We start from the raw sequence: 17,927 nt of genomic DNA, 5'->3' as shown, positions 1-17,927 counted from the left end.
ACTGGCTCTGTGGCCTGTAATCCTTTAATCCAAAAGCTCATCAGAAGAGAAGTCTGAGACCTTGTATATGGTACAGGTTACTTCAGTATAATTGATGTCGCTCGGGGTGTGAATAATCCACACTCCTGAGCGATGTAAGTTATACCAACCTAAGCACCGTTGTAGACAGAGCTATGTCAGCTGGAGAGACATAGTTACTGCTTCTCTTAGATCATCTCCATCACAATTGCTGCTGGGTGCAACTGATCCACAGTAAGTGCTGTAATGTAGGTGTAGCTTGAGGCTCATGGTTTTCTTCATACGGGAGTTTTTAGGGGATTTGGCACCTGAGTCGGATTCTCAAAGTCCTGGCAGGGTCTTCTATGATTAAGTTAAGAAGTAGCAACCTTCTGATCTGTCAGGCAACAATCAAAGTTGTTTGGGCATCCTCTCAAATCGTAGCCTCTCTTCAGGTTACAGTTATGCCTCTGAGGCCTGGTCTACACTAGAGGGCAGGGTCAATGTAAAATACGCAACTTCAGCTACAGGAATAGCGTAGCTGAAGTCGACATATCTTATTTCGACTTACCTCCCCTCCTCATGGCGCGGGATCGACGGCCACGGCTCCCCGTGTCAACTCCGCTACCGCCACTCGCCCTAGTGGAGTTCCGGAGTCAACAGGAGCGCATTCGGGGATCGATATATCGCGTCTAGATGAGACGTGATATATCGATCCCCAATAAATCAATCGCTACCGCTGATCCAGGGGGTAGTGTAGACATACCCTGAGGGAGAATTCAGAAACAGAAGACTGAATCTCAGATGGTATCCTCCTGGTATTGGTTATTTTTTTTTAGCATGGTCTACCCCAGGGGTCAGCAACCTTTCAGATGTGGTGTGCCGAGTCTTCGTTTATTTACTTAAATGTAAGGTTTTGCGTGCCAGTAATACATTTTAACGTTTTTAGAAGGTCTCTTTCTATAAGTCTATAATATATAACTAAACTATTGTTGTATGTAAAGTAAATAAGGTTTCAGAATGTTTAAGAAGCTTCATTTAAAATTAAATTAAAATGCAGAGCCCCCTGGACTGGTGGCCAGGACCCAGGCAGTGTGAGTGCCACTGAAAATCAGCTCGCGTGCCGCCTTCGGCACCCGTGCCATAGGTTGCCTACCCCTGGTTTACCCCCTTGGGATTGTTCTGTTCCAGGCCAGGTTCCATCCATTTGGAATGATGTACTTCATGTTGGACTTTGGCTATTGTAAGTTGATTACCTTGAGCTGAAAAAATCCACAGGAAATGCGTTTTGTCACAGAGGTTACAAGTATTTAGAGCTGATTTGGGACACTTGCTCAGATTTGACAGGGTTAGCGTGGGATGTTCTTACACCACAGGATTTTAAAACAACTAAAAAGGGAAAGGGGGAATGAATTGTAGCTACTTTATTTACCTTTATACATTCTCAACTCACAGATATCCTCTGCGACGAGGCAGCTCTTTCACATTTCTAACTCCTGGGCCCCAGTGGGACTTCACTCTGGTGAGTAAAGCATGCACTGTATTTGTATGTCAAAAGCTAGTAAATAAATAAGGTTCCTTCTTCCTGGACAAGGAAGAAAGAAACATATTGTTCTCTTTCTGGTTAGGCAAATACGAACACTTCCTCACTGAGACATTCTGAGACTCTTGAGTAGCTAGTGAATCGTACATAATAGAGCTGATCTGCCTTGTTGTCCTTAACTTGATTGTATGCTTGTGGCTCTCTGAGTGTCAAGATGGTACCTGCCTTTGTTTTTATTTAGGCTACAGCTTTTGCTCACTTAGCAGGGTAAATGTGACTGAGCTGGTACTCGAAACAGAATTTAGAATAGGACTACAGAAGTAACATTTTGTAATACTGAAAAGCTGTAGCTTATTTATGGGTATAATAACTGAAGCATCCATAAGCCTTACTGGGGTAATGCTTGTCCTATATTCTCCCTATTGCCATCTTTGGCTTGCTTTTACGTTGGTCACTCTTCAGGGCACGGGCATTGAAGTGTCATGTATGTTTATGAGGTTGTGTGAATAATAATGTAGTGAAGTAGGGGAAATAAAATGCTGACTTTAAAAAAAAAAAAGCTTTCTAAAGTTTTATCTGATGGTTACAGATTAACGTAATATTCATTTTTGAATCGCAATGATTAGCCCTAAAAATTATATCCTCTCAAATGATCCTGCTCCAGGGTCACAAATTGAAAGCATCTGAAGCAATGAACTTATTTATCTCTATTTTCTATGTATGTATTTCTCTGTTTTTCATTTTGGCTGTTAGAGAATAAAATATTAGTATACAAACTCTGAATTAGAGTTAGTGTTACTAGATTGCATACTGCAAAAATCAAGGAGACTGGTGTTGAATGAGTTAACTGTTTATCTGCACTCTGCCATCAGTTCCCACTATCAATCTCAATTACCTGCTCTTAATCTCAGTGCCCATAGTTTCTCCTTCATCCTGAAGAGCACCCTAGAACTTCAGCTCTGCTCTAGAGGCAGCTTCTCTTTCTACGTTCTGGATGGACCTGAGGAAATATTTCAGACTGGGACTTTTCTCCACAGAATTATCAACTGTATGGAGGGTTCATGTATATAGAGGATGTCCCAATTTTACTTAAATGATCTTGGATAGGTGACAAAAACAGCTAAAAGAGGGCGTGGATAATGGAGGATGAATCCGAGTCCTGTTGCCCACGAGTCCCCACCCTTGCTGCAGAGTCTAGGGCCACATCTACAGTTGGAAGGCTTTGCCAGTATAGTTATACCAGCATACTGTATCCGCAAAGTACATCTAGTGCGGATGCAGCTCTACCCGCAAAACTAATTTTGTCACTAGAGCTTATTCCAGCCAAGGCCCCTCCTTCCCCAAGGGAAATAAGCTATGCTGGTATAATTGCATCTACACAAGGGTATTTTACTGGCATTCCTATATTGGTCACCACATGACACCTCATCGCATCCCTGAGTGACAGTTATGCTGATGAAGTTTATAGTGTAGACCTGGCCTAGTTCTCTGGTTCCAGTGGGCAACAGAGCCTCCTAACTCAAACTCCTCCCCTACTTGCATGCCTGCATTAGCCCTCCTCTTTCAAACCTTCCAGTGCCTGTACACAATCAGTGCCCAGGGGTCTGTGGGTAAGTCCCATTGAAAGTTGGGTTGAACCTTGACATTGATGTGAGACCTGCTCATTGGAAACCTTCGCATGTTCTCGTGTTTGAAACCAATACTGACCATATTTGTAGAGAGGCAAGGTGGGTGAGGTAAAAGATAAAAGATGTTACCTCACCCACCTTGTCTCTGTCATATCATGGGACCAACAGGGCTAGGACAACACTGCTAACAACGTATTGTTTTTGTTACAAGAGACATTTGTCTGAAAACAAGGTCTTTGATCTTTGGGGAGTAAGTTTCGGTCCTGATGCACATTCCTCACCTGAAGTTCTATTCCTCTTGTAGGACTCCCAGGTTGACAATAAGCAGCAGAAAGGATCTTTGTTTTTTAGGTATTTGCCAGCTATTTTCATGCAAGTGTTCCTGGTAATACAGAATGAGTGGGGGGAAATGGGATGACTAGAATTGTTTGCAGAGTTTTGTTTGCTTTTCTATGACATATTACTGGATCTTTACATTCCACCTCTAAGGGTTATTTAATGCTAATACTAATGGCATTCTTTTGTGTTTGTCTTTATGCTGTTTTGCTTACTTGTTTTGGAAAGACTTTTCCCTCAAAGAGTTTCATTTAAAAAATGTTCATGCTTTTTTCATTACCTCTGTGGTAGCCTGAATAATACTTCCTGACTTTTTTTACAGTCTAATACCTTTCATAGAAATATATTTTCCACATGACCTGAGTTTCTCAAGAGGGTTTACATAGCATGTCTTTGATTGTGACTATTGCTAGCCAGACACATAATGTCATAAAACAGTATTTATCATGGTTTTCCTTCTGCTATGCTGGTTAAGCCTTCTGGTTTGAGCAGTTTGAACAGGTGGGTTTTTTGGAATCTGTTTCTGTCCTGGTGCCATGTCAGAATGATACAGCTGGCTCTGTTTTGAAACTATGTTGGGCAGGGGGAATGGGGAACTGGGCAATGCAGTACTTATTACCCAAGTCTAGCCAGTTTAAAAACAAAACCTTGGCTTTACTTCAGAGCCCGGGGTTGGGTCCAGAGCTGTGTGTTGAAGTCATTAATATACTTGACTTGCATAAAGGGAGGGGGGAATCTTGAAAGCAAAACGATGTGGTGTCTTAAAGTCTTGTATTGTTGCAAGTTCTAGTCAAAAATCTATTTTGAATTTTTTATTGAACTTAACCTAAAAAACAAATACGAACCTGCACACATTATCAAGCCAGCCAAAAATCTCTTCTGAAATAATGGCATTGAGTTCCGTATAAGCCTCACAAATGAAATGCTGTACATATATATTTTATAAGAAGCTTTTCCTCAATCAGCAAGTGGACCTCAGTCACCCTGCTGAAAAGTTTGTGTATTGTCTTTGAGAACTAAAATATTCAGACAGAATAAAATGACTGAAAACTGTGGAAACTCTAACTTCTGTTTGGTGCTCTGGTTTAAACTGCTGAGGAAGGAAAACACTAATGGGAGCTAATGGATTTCTGTACTTTTGTAATTAATATTTAAACATAAATTTGTCTAATATGTACTGGTAAGAAGACTTATTGGGGTGGGAAAGAGTTGCCCAGTGGTATCAATGAAAACATTGTAAAATAAAGTGTGGGGTTCTTGGAATCCAGAAGGGGAACTAGAAGATACCCTTATACCCCAAGTTGTACTCTCACCCACATTGCTGGGATTTTCAAGGCCGCCTTAGGCTCCTCTGAGGAGCCCATCCATGCGGTTGGGGGTACGTCTTGGGGAATAATGGTATCGTCTAAGTCCCCTTCAGGGTTCTAGAATCCCAACTCCCATTGACTTTCAGTGGGAGCTGGCACCTAACTCCTTTAGACCCCTTTCAAAATCCCAGCTTTGTTATTAACTGCTGAGCTTGGAAACCATAAAAAGTATCTCATTTCATTAAGTAAATACAGAGTGCTAACTGCCACGTGAATGCACTTCAATCTCCATTGCTTTAGTTTTTCCTTGTTGTCTTTTGGTTCTTTCTTCACAGTCATAATTATGGGGAGCATAAAGGAACAAGTAAACATAAGTGTATGATTTGTGGATGCAGTAAAGTGACAAGACTAAATGATCTTTGCCATTGCAAAATTACTCGTGCAATTATTTTCATCCACAGTTCTGCAGGTGCATTAAGGAGGGCATCTTTAGGTTGGTTTCAAAATCAGGCCTTGTGTATTAGCATATAGATCTATATATGGGGAGGCATGCTTTCTACAGTATAATCAAATGGTTAGATAAGATTGGTTTCTTTTATTACAGAAAAGGAAGCGGCGAGAGAAAGATGATGATGTTGTCAGTCTCTGCAGCCTTGATTTTAAGGTAAGTCAAGCATTGTGTTGTTCAACGTATTGTTCTATCAGGTTCAATTGTCCTGCTATTGTAGTTTAGCTAGGCCCCAGAAACTCCCCAGTGTTTAATGTCTTGTGAAAGAAACCCAAGGAAGCGTATGAACACGTTCAAGTGATGGGCACTCAAGATGTAAAATAACAGTGGTAAAAATGACACTTCAAATTCTGCTTTCATTCATATTTCACTTAGGCACACACTAGTGCACTTCAAGCAAACTGGACTTTGATGTGTGTAACTCTTTCTTATAGAAAACTTAATCTTTTATAACAATGTGTTTAAGGTTAAAATGTGACACAAGTAAATGTTCTGGGTGTTTAGAGTCAGAAATCTGCTTTCAAGGAAACAATCCAAGCCAATTCTTTGGAAAGGGAAGATTGCTTGTTGTAATTTAGGTGTTCTGACTATCTGACTGTAAGCGAATTCTCAGAGTAGCAGGAGAAAGAGGGATGAAATATTCTTTCTGGGAAGTAGTAATTTTTGAGTTCATAGCTAGTCAGTCTATATGGCTTTTTAATCTTGATTTCTAGTTTTTTGGTGGGGGGTTATTTGTCGAACCAACACTCACCCCTCTATATCCTTTGTTGCCATGATTATTTTTGTGATTGTGCACTATTTTGTTAACTTCCCTATGCTGTGGTTGTGTGTCAGTCACAGCTTGCTGCTTTCCATGAATGATCACTTCTATGCAGAAAAAGGCCTCTTCTACAGTGGATCCACTGCTCTGGACAAGCCTCTCCCTATATTTTTCTGGTATTTCAGTACATGTTCCTTCAAGTCAGGGCAAGAAAGAATATCAGATAGGGCTGTTGTATCACAATAATGATATCTACACATTGGTTGAATTGGGGGGGGGGTTCAGTACCAAATTGGTGTCATTTTGTGGGCTTGTCTATGCTATGGGGTCTACAGCACCATAGCTATTCTGCACTAACCCCATAGGGTAGATGGTAGATACAGCAATGGTCTGTCACTGTAGGTAATCCACCTCTCCAAGCATTGGTAGCTAGGTCAAAAGGAGCATTCTTCCATCAACCTAGCTGTGTCTACACCAGGCATTAGGGTGGCATAGCTACATCACTCAGGAGTGTTTTTCACACTTCTGAGTGACAAAACTATATCAACCTACATTTTAAGTGTAAGCCAGGCCTGTGACTCCTCAGATTTTCTAGGAGTGGTATGTTCAGTAAACGTGCCAGCGGAAGGAACTTTAAAAAAAAGCCTCCATTCTGCTGGATTGGACAGAAATACCCACAAATTATGACACACATCCACAGCGGTGGATCACTGGGGCAGGTGAGGGGGGGAATTGAAAATTATAGGTAATTTATTTGCCTTATAATAGTTTTAATAGAGACTTCATCAGGAAGGGAAAAGTCCCAGAGCACAAAGAGTTAAAAGCTCGTACTGTGTCTTTTGTTTAACTTGACCTTTTTACCTTGTTATTTTTAAATGGTTAAGCTATCCGTGACACTCTTACTTGATAGTTCTGGAGTCGCACCTACAAAATACACTCAGACACCTTTTTAAAACTTTATTTATAGCTCTGATACTAGTCACTGTACAGCTTGTCCATAAGCTGTGTGTATTTAATGTATGTACATGCCTTTTAACACAATTGGCAAGCTTTAGAAAATCCTTAAAGCCATCAGAGTCAAAGCTTTAGGGCAGTGGTTCCCAATCTAGGGACGCGGCTTGTTCAGGGAAAGCTCCTGGCGGGCTGGGCCAGTTTGTTTACCTGCCGCGTCTGCAGGTTCAGCCGATCACAGCTCCCAGTGACCGCAGTTCGCCATTCTCGGCCAATGGGAGCTGCAGGAAGCGGTGGCCAGCACATCCCTCAGCCCGCACCAAGTTTAAGCTGTTTACGAATGTTGTACTTCTCCCACTTTTGGGGCACACCAGAAACCCTTTCGTGACCTCAACCCTTCCCTAGACTCTTTAGTGGGCGTAGCAACCATAGATACTGTGTTTTGTCATGCATTTTAACCGTTCCAATTACTTTTTCTGAAGTAAATCCTCAGCTTGTACAGCACACTGCATTGTCTCTGTACTGTTCTGTAAAGGGTGGAATGATTCATTTAGAGAGCACCTAGGCTGTGGGTTCTGAAAGCATGTACTCTGATGTTTATTAGCAACCAGATTATGACCTTTCTGTATCTGATAGGGAGTAGACCAAGACTGACGGTATATCTTGCCAGAAGCAAGATGAAGCCATGCTGACTAACATTCATGAATCAAGTCTTGCTGGGCCTACAGTTCTTTAGTGAACATGGGTTGCTAATGTTTGGGAAAATAGAGTTCTCCTTAGGTGCTTGGGTATGTGAAGGTGCAGCTTTGGAAAAGGGAATTGTGCAAAGGAGATACAAATGAGCCTTATATTCCTCTCCAACCCTTACTTTTATGGGACCATCTCATGTGAGTAAATGTTACTCAATATGAGGAAGGGCAGAGCTTTGTCCACACTAGCTCTAGAGTTACATCAGTATTGTCAACAGAGGGAAATTATTGCCAAGAAACTCTAGTGGAGACAGTCACGGTCTTTGAAGAAAACAGGATGGACAAGACCGGAATTTCTAATGTAGAAAACAAGCTGAAAAACAAAATCCCTTCTCGGGCCATATTCTTCTTATTCTCCAGCACTTGGAATCTTTAAGTCATTACTGGATGTTTTTGTAAAAAATATGCTGTAGTTCAACCATAAATTAATTATTGGGCTTAATGCAGGAATTACTGGGTGAAATTCTATGGCCTATATTATGTAGCAGATCAGACTAAATGATCACAGTGGTCCCTTCTGACCTTAAAATTTATAAATCCATGTGTCATAATGATGTACAAAAGGAGCATAAATCTGATTCTTCCTCTCCCCCCCCCGCCCCCCCCCACTCTCCACCCCCGCCAACTGCAGATGCGTTTTAAAAGAGAACCATATCAACTTTTGTCAGGTGTGGTAATGTAAATTCATGCCACAACTTGCCCATTCATGAGTTGAAAAACTGTATTTGGAAATAAATGTTAAAACTGGCATTTCTGAGATTGGCTGCTAATCAGTACCACACCTCCCTATAACATTTGAGACGTGAGCAGTACAGGAGCTTAAAGCAACTGTGTAAACAAATTTCTCACTTGTGGTAATACTTTGCTGTTGAGACAAATTTTATATTTCATAAATGTCACAGGCTTCTACAGTAAAGTTCTTCTAACATTGCATCCATATTAGCAGGATGGAAACTGATTTATGATTTCATATCCTGGGATCACATACATCTAGAGTCACAAATATAAATATTGTGGTAACTGTCTGCCAACAGAGGTCTCAAATGCTAATTTTAATTAAAAATTGAAGGACAGAAAAAAAACATCTGGTCTAGTTCACTTCTGTTGTGTGGAATATTTGTAATTGTTTATTTTTATTCAATTCCATTATAATTATAGAGCCTTCTCATCATACCAATAAAATTCAGTATTTCAGACTGCATGTAAACACTTCATGTGATCCAGTAATGTGTCATGTCCTACTTTTGTCTGTTTTCAAGTATACTGCTCTGAATTTTTGACATAGAATATAAATATCTGCAATGGAATGTTAAACACAGATCATGGTCAGTAAACAATTCAACTATACAGATGATGGTGACTGACTTTGTTCAAGTTACAAAAATACAAAGAAGCATGAGATTGCCTGAATGTTAATATGAGTTCGTATTTATTCAAGTGTGTGCCTGTTACGCACGACAGTACACCTCTACCCCGATATAACACGACCCGATATAACATGAATTCGGATATAATGCAGTAAAGCAGCGCTCAAGGGTGGCGGGGCTGCGCACTCCGGTGGATCAAAGTAAGTTCGATATAACGCGGTTTCACCTATAACACAGTAAGATTTTGGCTTCCGAGGACTCCGTTATATCGGGGTAGGGGTGCAGGAGATCATGTCCCGCCTGGTCCCACACACACCGGCTCCTGTGGTCCCCAGTCACGCTTTGGTCCCCACCTCAGCGGCTCCGTTCCCCGTTGCGGGGAACGTCCCACCAGCGCTCGGCCTCCCACAGCCGCCACATATCTGACCGTGAAAGGCACACAGCACGCCCCCATTCGGTCCCCGGACCTTGGGCACAGGCAGAGAAGCTCGAGGTGCAGCTAGCCGGCCACCGGGCACAGATCTTTGGAGGCATGCGGCCCCCCTCTCCGCCAGCAGGAGTACTGGTCCCAGCACCCAGTATTTCCGAAACCACAGTACTGGTCCAGGGACCCATCGAGGGATCAACGTTACCATTCCTTGGACCGTTGCCAATCCCCAAGGAGGACATCACCGCATGCGGGTGGTTCCTGGCACCGGGCCCATTCTGACTACCGGTCCCGCTTCTCATCCCAGTACCGCTCGTCAACTGTGAGAGGTAGATAGCTGGCTCCAAGCCATCATGGATCTGTCGAGCGCTACCGGTCCCTAAGATTGGCTGGACTACACCGCTCCACCAGAGCTTGGGCTCGAGATCCTGACATGGGTGAAGAATTGCCAGGCATGGGACCTTGCTCACACCCAGTCTTATCCTTTCCCTTGCGGGAGGTTGGAGACTGGCCTCGCCCCACCTTCTTGGGCTTCTTGGTCGGAGCCACAGATGGGGACCAGTGCTGGCCAGTGGATGGTCCCGGTGGGGCGATGTGGGTCATGGTAGTTCATGGTACTCGGTAGTTCATGGTACTTGGTGCCGAGTAGGAGCATTGCTCCAGTGCTGGTGCGAGGGCCAACTCCATAAGGAGCGCTCTTAAACGAATACCACGCTCCTTCTTAGTCCTTGGCTTGAAGGACTTGCAAATTTTGCACTTCTCACTAATGTGTCCTTCGCCCCAGCAATGCAGACAACTGCTGTGTGGATCACTAATGGGTATGGGCCTCTTGCAGTGATCATAGGTCTTAAAACCTGGGGATCGGAGTATGCCCCATCTCGAGGCAAAGTCCCGTTTGGGACCTACAAAGTCTCTAACTCTAGCTAAGGGATTTATAAACACTAAGAAACTCACTCCAGATTGGACTCTGGGCGGAGCGACCGGCACCGGTCAGGTCAGAGCCACTAATCTGCTGTCCTGGTCTCCTCTGAGCGACCACTCAGGATCCAGCCCTGGTTTGGAGCGAGGTTCCCTGAGGGCGGGATAAGCTCCGGTACCGGTGGTACCGGCTACATTGTCGGCACCGAAGCCAGCACAGTGGCCTTGAGCACAGTGGCCGGCGCCATGGTACCCATGGAACCCATGGGGGTTCACCCAGCCCTCCGAGGCCGCCCACTTGGTGTCCAGAGCCTTGGAGAGACCAGCTGCCTCTCTCTCCCACCCTCCTCCTTAAAGCCTTGAGTGTGAGGACCCCACAGGTTCAAGAGGGAGCAGGGGAACAAGTCACTGGGCCACCAATGTTTGTGCAGGACTCTACGGCACCGACATCTTTCTCATCATCGCCAGACAAGGCTATAATGGGGCCCCCTTCCCCTGGTTCCTCCAGATGACGCTAAAGCGTGCGAGGAACTACTGAAGAGGGTCTCTGCCAACCTAGGTCTTCAGGTGAAGGAGCGAGAGTAGCCTTCAGACTCTCTGCAATGTCCTCTGCTCCACAGCATTGGCCAGGGTGGCTCTGTCCCTTCATGATGGGGTCTCTAAGATCACTAATGCCCTGTGGCAAACTCCCTCTTCCCTGCCACCCTTCTCCAAGAGGGCTGAGCGCAAGTACTTTGTGCCATCCAAAGACCACGAGTACCTGTATGCCTACCCTGCTCCCAACTCCCTAGTGACAGAAGTGGTTAACCACAGGGAGTGACATGATCAACCCAGGGCTATATCTAAGAACAAAGACTCCAAGAGACAAGACTTGTTTGGGCGTAAGGTTTATTCATCCTCTAGTCTCCAGTTGAGGGTGGCCAACCATCAAGCTCTCCTGGGACACTATGATTTTAACATGTGGCAAGCCATGGCCAAGTTCGAGGGCTCTGTTCCTGAGGCTTCTAGGAAAGAGTTCTGGGCTATTATAGAGGAGGGCACGACTGTGGCCAGGGCGACGCTCCAAGCGGCGGCGGATGTGGTGGACGCTGCCATCAGAACCATGGCCTTGGCTGTCACCAAGCGCCGGGCATCCTGGCTGCTCCTCTCTGGCTTGTCCACAGAGGCTCAGCAGTCGATGTAAGACCTCCCCTTCAATGGGCAAGCCCTGTCTGCGGAATAGACAGACAATAAGCTCCATGGCCTAAAGGACTCCCGCACGACCCTTAAAATGCTGGGCCTGTATGTTCCCGGCCCTGCCCGCAAGCGGTTTAAACCACAGTAGCCTCAGGGCCAGGGGAGCCACCATTGCCAGGAACCTCCATAAGAAATCCAGAGGCTACAAGAGGCGTCCTAGCCAACAGCCTTTGCAGGCCTCTGTCAAGCTCAACCCGCAATAAGCAGGCAGACAAGCGCTCGTTTTGAGGGTATGCCTGAGGGCGACCTACCGGACTGTTCCCAGGATCCTCCCTCCTCCATTTTTGCCAACCGCCTTTCCCCTGTTCTCCCTGCGTGGGCATCTATAACATCGGACCGATGGGTCCTCAATACGGTGGCATGGGGTTACACCCTTTAGTTACTTTCTACTCCTCCTTCCTACCACCCACCCCAAGTCCCTCTTCAGGGACCCTTCTCACAAGGGTCTCCTCGTGCAGGAGGTAGAGTGGTTACTGCAGCTAGATGCAGTGGAGGTCAGTCCTCCAGAGAACAGGAACAAGGGGTTCTATTCCTGCTACTTTTTAATCACAAAGGCCAAGGGAAGTCTGCAATCTATCCTGGATTTACAAGACTTGAACCGCTTCCTAGCAAAGCTGAAGTTCTGCATGGCTTCCATCATCCCCTCCCTGGATCCAGGAGACTGGTACTCTGTCCTCGATCTGAAAGATGCGTACTTTCACATCGCCATCTTCGATGAACACAGACACTTCCTCTGGTTTATGATAGGTCCCAACCGCTATCAGTTTGCGGTCCTCCCGTTTGGCCTAGCGACAGCACCGGGTATTTACCAAGTGCATGTCGGTGGTGGCTGCTTACCTCAGATGTTGGGGTATCCAGATCTACCCGTACTTCGAAGAACAGCTAGTCAAGGGCAGCTCCAGGTGCCAAGTCCAAAGGCATGTCGCGACGCTTTTAGCCACCTGCCGTTGCCTTGTCCTGTTGGTAAATGACAAAAAAAACACATTAGTTCCAGTACAGAGGATAGAGTTCATCGGAGCGGTGCTTGACTCAACTGGTGCCAGGATGTTCCTGCTGTTGGAGAGATTCGGGCACTGACGGACCTCATCGCAGAAGTCTCTGCGTTTCCCCTGACCATGGCCAGGGTTTTCCTGTGCCTACTAGGTCACGTGGCAGCGTGTACATATGTGCTGTGCCACACCAGGCTCTGGATGTGACCTCTACAGCAATGGTTGGCGACAGTCTATTCCCAGTCCAGGGACCACCTGGAAAAGGTTGTTACCATCCCCACAACTATACTTACCTCGCTGCAATGGTGGACTGACCCTGAGAAAGTCCTGGAAGGAGTTCCCTTTGTCAGCACTCCTCATTCAGTCGAGTTGGTTTTGGATGCCTTGGACTCAGCTGGGGGGGACACCCTAGCACTCTCCAGTCCCAAGGTATGTGGTCCCCAGAGAAAACGATGCTACACATAAATGTCAAAGAGCTCAGGGCGGTCCGCAGGGCGTGCGCGGTCTTCCTACCTCACCTGTCGGGCAAAGTGTTCGGAGTCCTGACAGACAACACACCTTCGATGTTCTACATCAACAGACAAGGGAAAGCACTATCCTCGGCCCTCTGCCAAGAGGCACTCCATCTTTGGGACTTCTGCATCGACCATGGAATCCACCTAGATGCGTGTCACCTTCTGGGTGCCAAGAACATGCTAGCAGATCACCTAAGCAGGGACTTCTCCTCTCACCACGAGTGGGTGGTCCACCCGCAGGTAGCCAGCATGATCTTCCAGTGGTGCGGAACTGCCCAAGTGGATTTGTTCGCCACCAGGCAGAACAGGAGGTGCCACAGGTTTTGCTCCAGACAGGGTCTGGGCAAGGGCTCCCTCTCCGACGCCTTCCTCCTGACATGGGCAGGAAACCTGATGTACGTGTTCCCTCCGATTCCACTCATCAGCAAAGTCCTAGCGAAAATCAAGAGAGCCAAGGCTCAGGTTATGATGATTGTCACAGCGTGGCCTCGCGAGCACTGGTTCGGGATGCTATCGAGCCTGTCAGCGATCCCTCCATGGCTCCTGCTGAACCGAGCCAGACCTGCTGTCATAGGATCATGGTCGAATCTTGCACCCCAACCTCACATCTCTCCACCTTACGTCATGGATGTTGCATGGCTGAACCCGGAGGAATGGGCCTGTTTGGAAGGGGTCCAGAAAGCCCTCGACCAGACAAACTTACCTGGCAAATTGGAGGAGATTCTCCTGCTGGGCGGCCGAACGGGGCATCTCCCCTTCACATTCTTTGGTGCAGTCCATCTTAGACTACCTGCTTCATTTGAGGAACCAGGGCCTGGCACACTCCTCTATCAGGGTGCATCTGGTGGCCATTTCCACCCTTCATCTGCCCATTCACGGGCAGACGGTGTTCTCCCATGACACGATGGTCAGGTTCCTCAGAGGTCTCGAGAGACTTTTTCCTCACGTTCAGTCCCTGGTCCCTCAGTGGGATCTCACCTTGGCTCTGTGCATCCTCATGACCCACCCTTTGAGCCTTTGGCCTCATGCTCCCTGTCTCACCTATCGTGGAAGGTAGCTTTCCGGTAGTGGTGATGTCAGTGAGGCGAGTCTCCGAGCTGCGAGTCCTGACCTCAGAACCGCCATACATAGTCTTCTATAAGGACACAGTCCAGCTACAGCCCCACCCAGCCTTCCTTTCCAAGGTGGTGTTGTGTCTACTTTCCACATGAGCCAGGACATCTTCCTTCAGGTCTTCTGCCCTAAGCCCCATGAGACTAGTGAAGAGAGGCGCCTTCACGCTTTGGACGTAAGAAGGGCCCTGGCTTTCTACCTAGATCGGACAAAGCCTTTCCGTAAGTAGACTTAGCTTTTCATCTCTGCAGCTGATTGGATAAAGGGCCTCTCGGTGTCCATGCAGAGGATTTTTAACTGGATCACCTCTTGCATTCGGACCTGCTACGAGCTGGTGGGAGTCCCTTCACTGCCGATTGTCAGAGCCCACTCGACCAGAGCGCAGGCATCTTCGGAGGCCTTCCTGGCACACTTCCCGATCCAGGACATCTGTCGAGTTGCGACATGGTCCTCAGTGCACATGTTCATGGCCCACTACGCCAGCACTCAGCAGGCCAGGGATGACACTGAGTTCGGCAGAGCAGTGTTGCGGTCTACACATCCATGAACGCCTACCCACCTCCGAGGGGTACTGCTTGAGAGTCACCTAAGTTGAATGGACATAAGCAAGCACTCAAAGAAGAAAAGACAGTTACCTTTTCTGTAACTGGTGTTCCTTGAGATGTGTTGCTCATGTCCATTCCACAACCCGCTCTCCTTCCCTGCTGTCGGAGTTTCTGGCAAGAAGAAACTGAGGGTGGGGGGAACCGCTGGCGCCCTAAATAGTACGGCATGTGTGCACCACTCCAGAAGGCATCAGAGCTGGTCCCCTATGGGTACTGCTGAGGGAAAAACTTACGGCACCAGTGCATGTGGTGAGCACACACACCTAAGCTGAATGGACATGAGCAACACATCTCGAAGAACACCAGTTATGGAAAAGGTAACTATCAATTTAGTTGGGTTTCAGCATCTAAGAATCTGAAATTAAGCTGAAAGTTATTTTTGTTATTGTGGACTTTACATTTTGAAAATGAATAAAATGTTTATTCTGCAAAAGGTTATGGATACTTCAGTGTTCCAGGAAACTTTTAAGCCAAACATGATGAAATGCCACAGGTTCTTTCTTTGAAGAAATTGGATCCAGTTGTCAGTAAAGTAACAGACCGATTCACTGCTCCAACAGCATAAAGGGACCTATAAAAGCTGAAAAATCTGGCCAATGAAACCCCAGTCTTAGGGGATCCCTTTATTGCACCAACTCTACCCACCTCCTCTCACAGCCACTGGTGTAATAGGTGGAACTGAGACTTATGCTCTTTGACTCTTCTCAACTGCCAGAAAGGCCTTTGCTGAATGTAAGTTAAAACAGCCCTGATTTATGCTACACACTCCTCTGACCAGACCCAGAACATAGGGATGTATAAAGGTTGCATTAATAATAATCATGCTTAGCTTTTAATCTGTAGGTTTCAAAGCACTTACAATCATTTTAATATTTAGCCTCACAGCATCCCTATGAAGCAAGAAGTGCTGTTAACCCCCTTCTACAGAAATGCTAAGTGACTTGTCCAAGGTCACCCAGGAAATTTGTGGCAGAGTAGGGACTTGAACCCATAGCTCTCAGGTCCTAGTCTAGTGTCTTAACAATTGGCCTATCCTTCCCCCTAGTCTTACACTTAGGTAGCTTGGCTGGAACTGATAATCAAGCCCACTGGGATTTATTTTAATCATATACACTACTTAAAATGTTCTTTGGGACATTTGAACACTTAAACTGTAAAAAATGAAATCAATCTATTAGCAACATAAACTGGAATTATACAGCATATTTTCTCTTAATGGTGTGTCTAGATAATTTGTCAACCTTAAATTTACTTACACTAACTTGGTGAATGTTGAGTAAGAACATAGGCCCATGGTAATGCTGTTTTTGCCATGTTACTGTACGCGTCTCTGCTCTGCTCAAATGATGAGTGCCTGGAGTTTGCCCAAGTGTTGCTGCTGCTGAGAAATATCAAAACAGGTTTTTGTATATAGGAGGCATTCAGAAATCAGCCCATCCATTACAATGGCAACTCAGAGCTGCATGCGGTTTAACTTGTGGTATTAAAATATCAGCATTCCCCACAGAAGATCCTTAACAATGCATTGTTATAAATGAACCATATATGCCTAGAATGTTTCCCATTAATGTGCGTCATATACGAAGGCAGGCAATGTGCCATGATAGATTTTCCATATGTGTCACAGTAAGATCTTAACATTTCCATAATGTAACTTACACATAATACATCAGCCTTGAGTTGCATCACCCCAAATCAGACCTAGACACAAGGTGTCATGTAGAAAGGCATGCAATTGAACAGGGATCGTCCTGCAGATGAGTCACATGCTTCAGTAAGATGTGGCACCAGGTCCTTTCCCTGAGGGCTCTGTAATAAGAAATTATATTTAGCACTTGAATAACAATTCATGCAATAGCAGCAAAGAATCCTGTGGCACCTTATAGACTAACAGATGTTTTGCAGCATAAGCTTTCGTGGGTGAATACCCACTTCTTCAAGAAGTGGGTATTCACCCACGAAAGCTCATGCTGCAAAACGTCTGTTAGTCTATAAGGTGCCACAGGATTCTTTGCTGCTTCTACAGAACCAGACTAACACGGCTACCCCTCTGATACTTGAATTCATGCAATACTTTCTAAAGTGCTTTCAAGATGCAGAACATTGTGTTCTAAGCTACTAATTAATAATTTAAATACCAGTGCTCATGTGTGAGATTCCACAAAATGCTTCCTCTTGTTTGACTGTCCATATCAGAATCTTCCCTTTGTTAAATCAGCGCAGTTCTTAAACATTTAAATCAATAAATGGTAGATTCCAGCAGGGAGAAGCTACCATTGGAATTCCTCAGGAAGTGGTGTCAGGACCAATAGTGTTCAATGTCCACCACTTCCAATTTCTGACTATATTTAATCATTAAAACTTTCTGGCTACACAAAACTACTTGGATAAGGGAGAAATTGGGGATTATGAGAAGCTTCAAAAGAGCTAATCAGACTGGATAACTGATCAAAGATGTCTACTTCCTGCCCAGCAGAATGCTTCGTTAGCAGTTTGGTTTTATAAAAATGGCAAACAAAGTACGTATCTGAATGCACTAAATGGAAATAAACTACTGAAAAAGGACATTCCCGTATAAAAGACTTAGATTGCATCTGGGATTGTAAAAGTCCTCTGGATCCGCCAGACCTACTCATCTTGGTCCCTTCTGGCTTTAGAATCTGTAATCTATGACTCTTTAGTGAGCACAAGAATCCTTCAGTGAAGAATAGCATCTATTCTGCTCCTGCATAAAAATGAAGCAGAGTGAAATAGGCAAGGACCTTCTGTTGAGGGGAGGAGATCTCTGTAGGGGAGCAACAAAGTGGAGAGTGATGGAGGGAGTAGAAAAGAGGGAGGGAGAGAGATTCCTGATGTACGGCCTCAGGGTTGGAGGTAAATCCTGAGAGAGACCTGGACAAAAAGAAGTGAAAGCAGAGAGGGTGACAAATAATGGGGGGTTGGCAGAAGAGGAATTCACAACAATCTCTGGGGAGGGC

General features: G+C 45.4%; 1 protein-coding gene across 1 annotated transcript in view; it reads left to right on the top strand.

The window, feature by feature from the left end:
• Positions 1–17,927, top strand: part of NET1 (neuroepithelial cell transforming 1) — a 70,470-nt gene that overhangs the window by 37,789 nt on the left and 14,754 nt on the right. The window contains exons 2-3 of the mRNA XM_044978644.1: positions 1,453–1,519; positions 5,416–5,475. Coding sequence (XP_044834579.1) covers positions 1,453–1,519; positions 5,416–5,475 — 127 coding nt within the window. The remainder of the gene's footprint in view (positions 1–1,452; positions 1,520–5,415; positions 5,476–17,927) is intronic.

Source organism: Mauremys mutica, chromosome 1 (genome assembly GCF_020497125.1).
Source record: "Mauremys mutica isolate MM-2020 ecotype Southern chromosome 1, ASM2049712v1, whole genome shotgun sequence".
NCBI classification, from domain to species: Eukaryota; Metazoa; Chordata; order Testudines; family Geoemydidae; genus Mauremys; species Mauremys mutica.
This window is presented reverse-complemented; position numbering and strand designations above follow the sequence as displayed.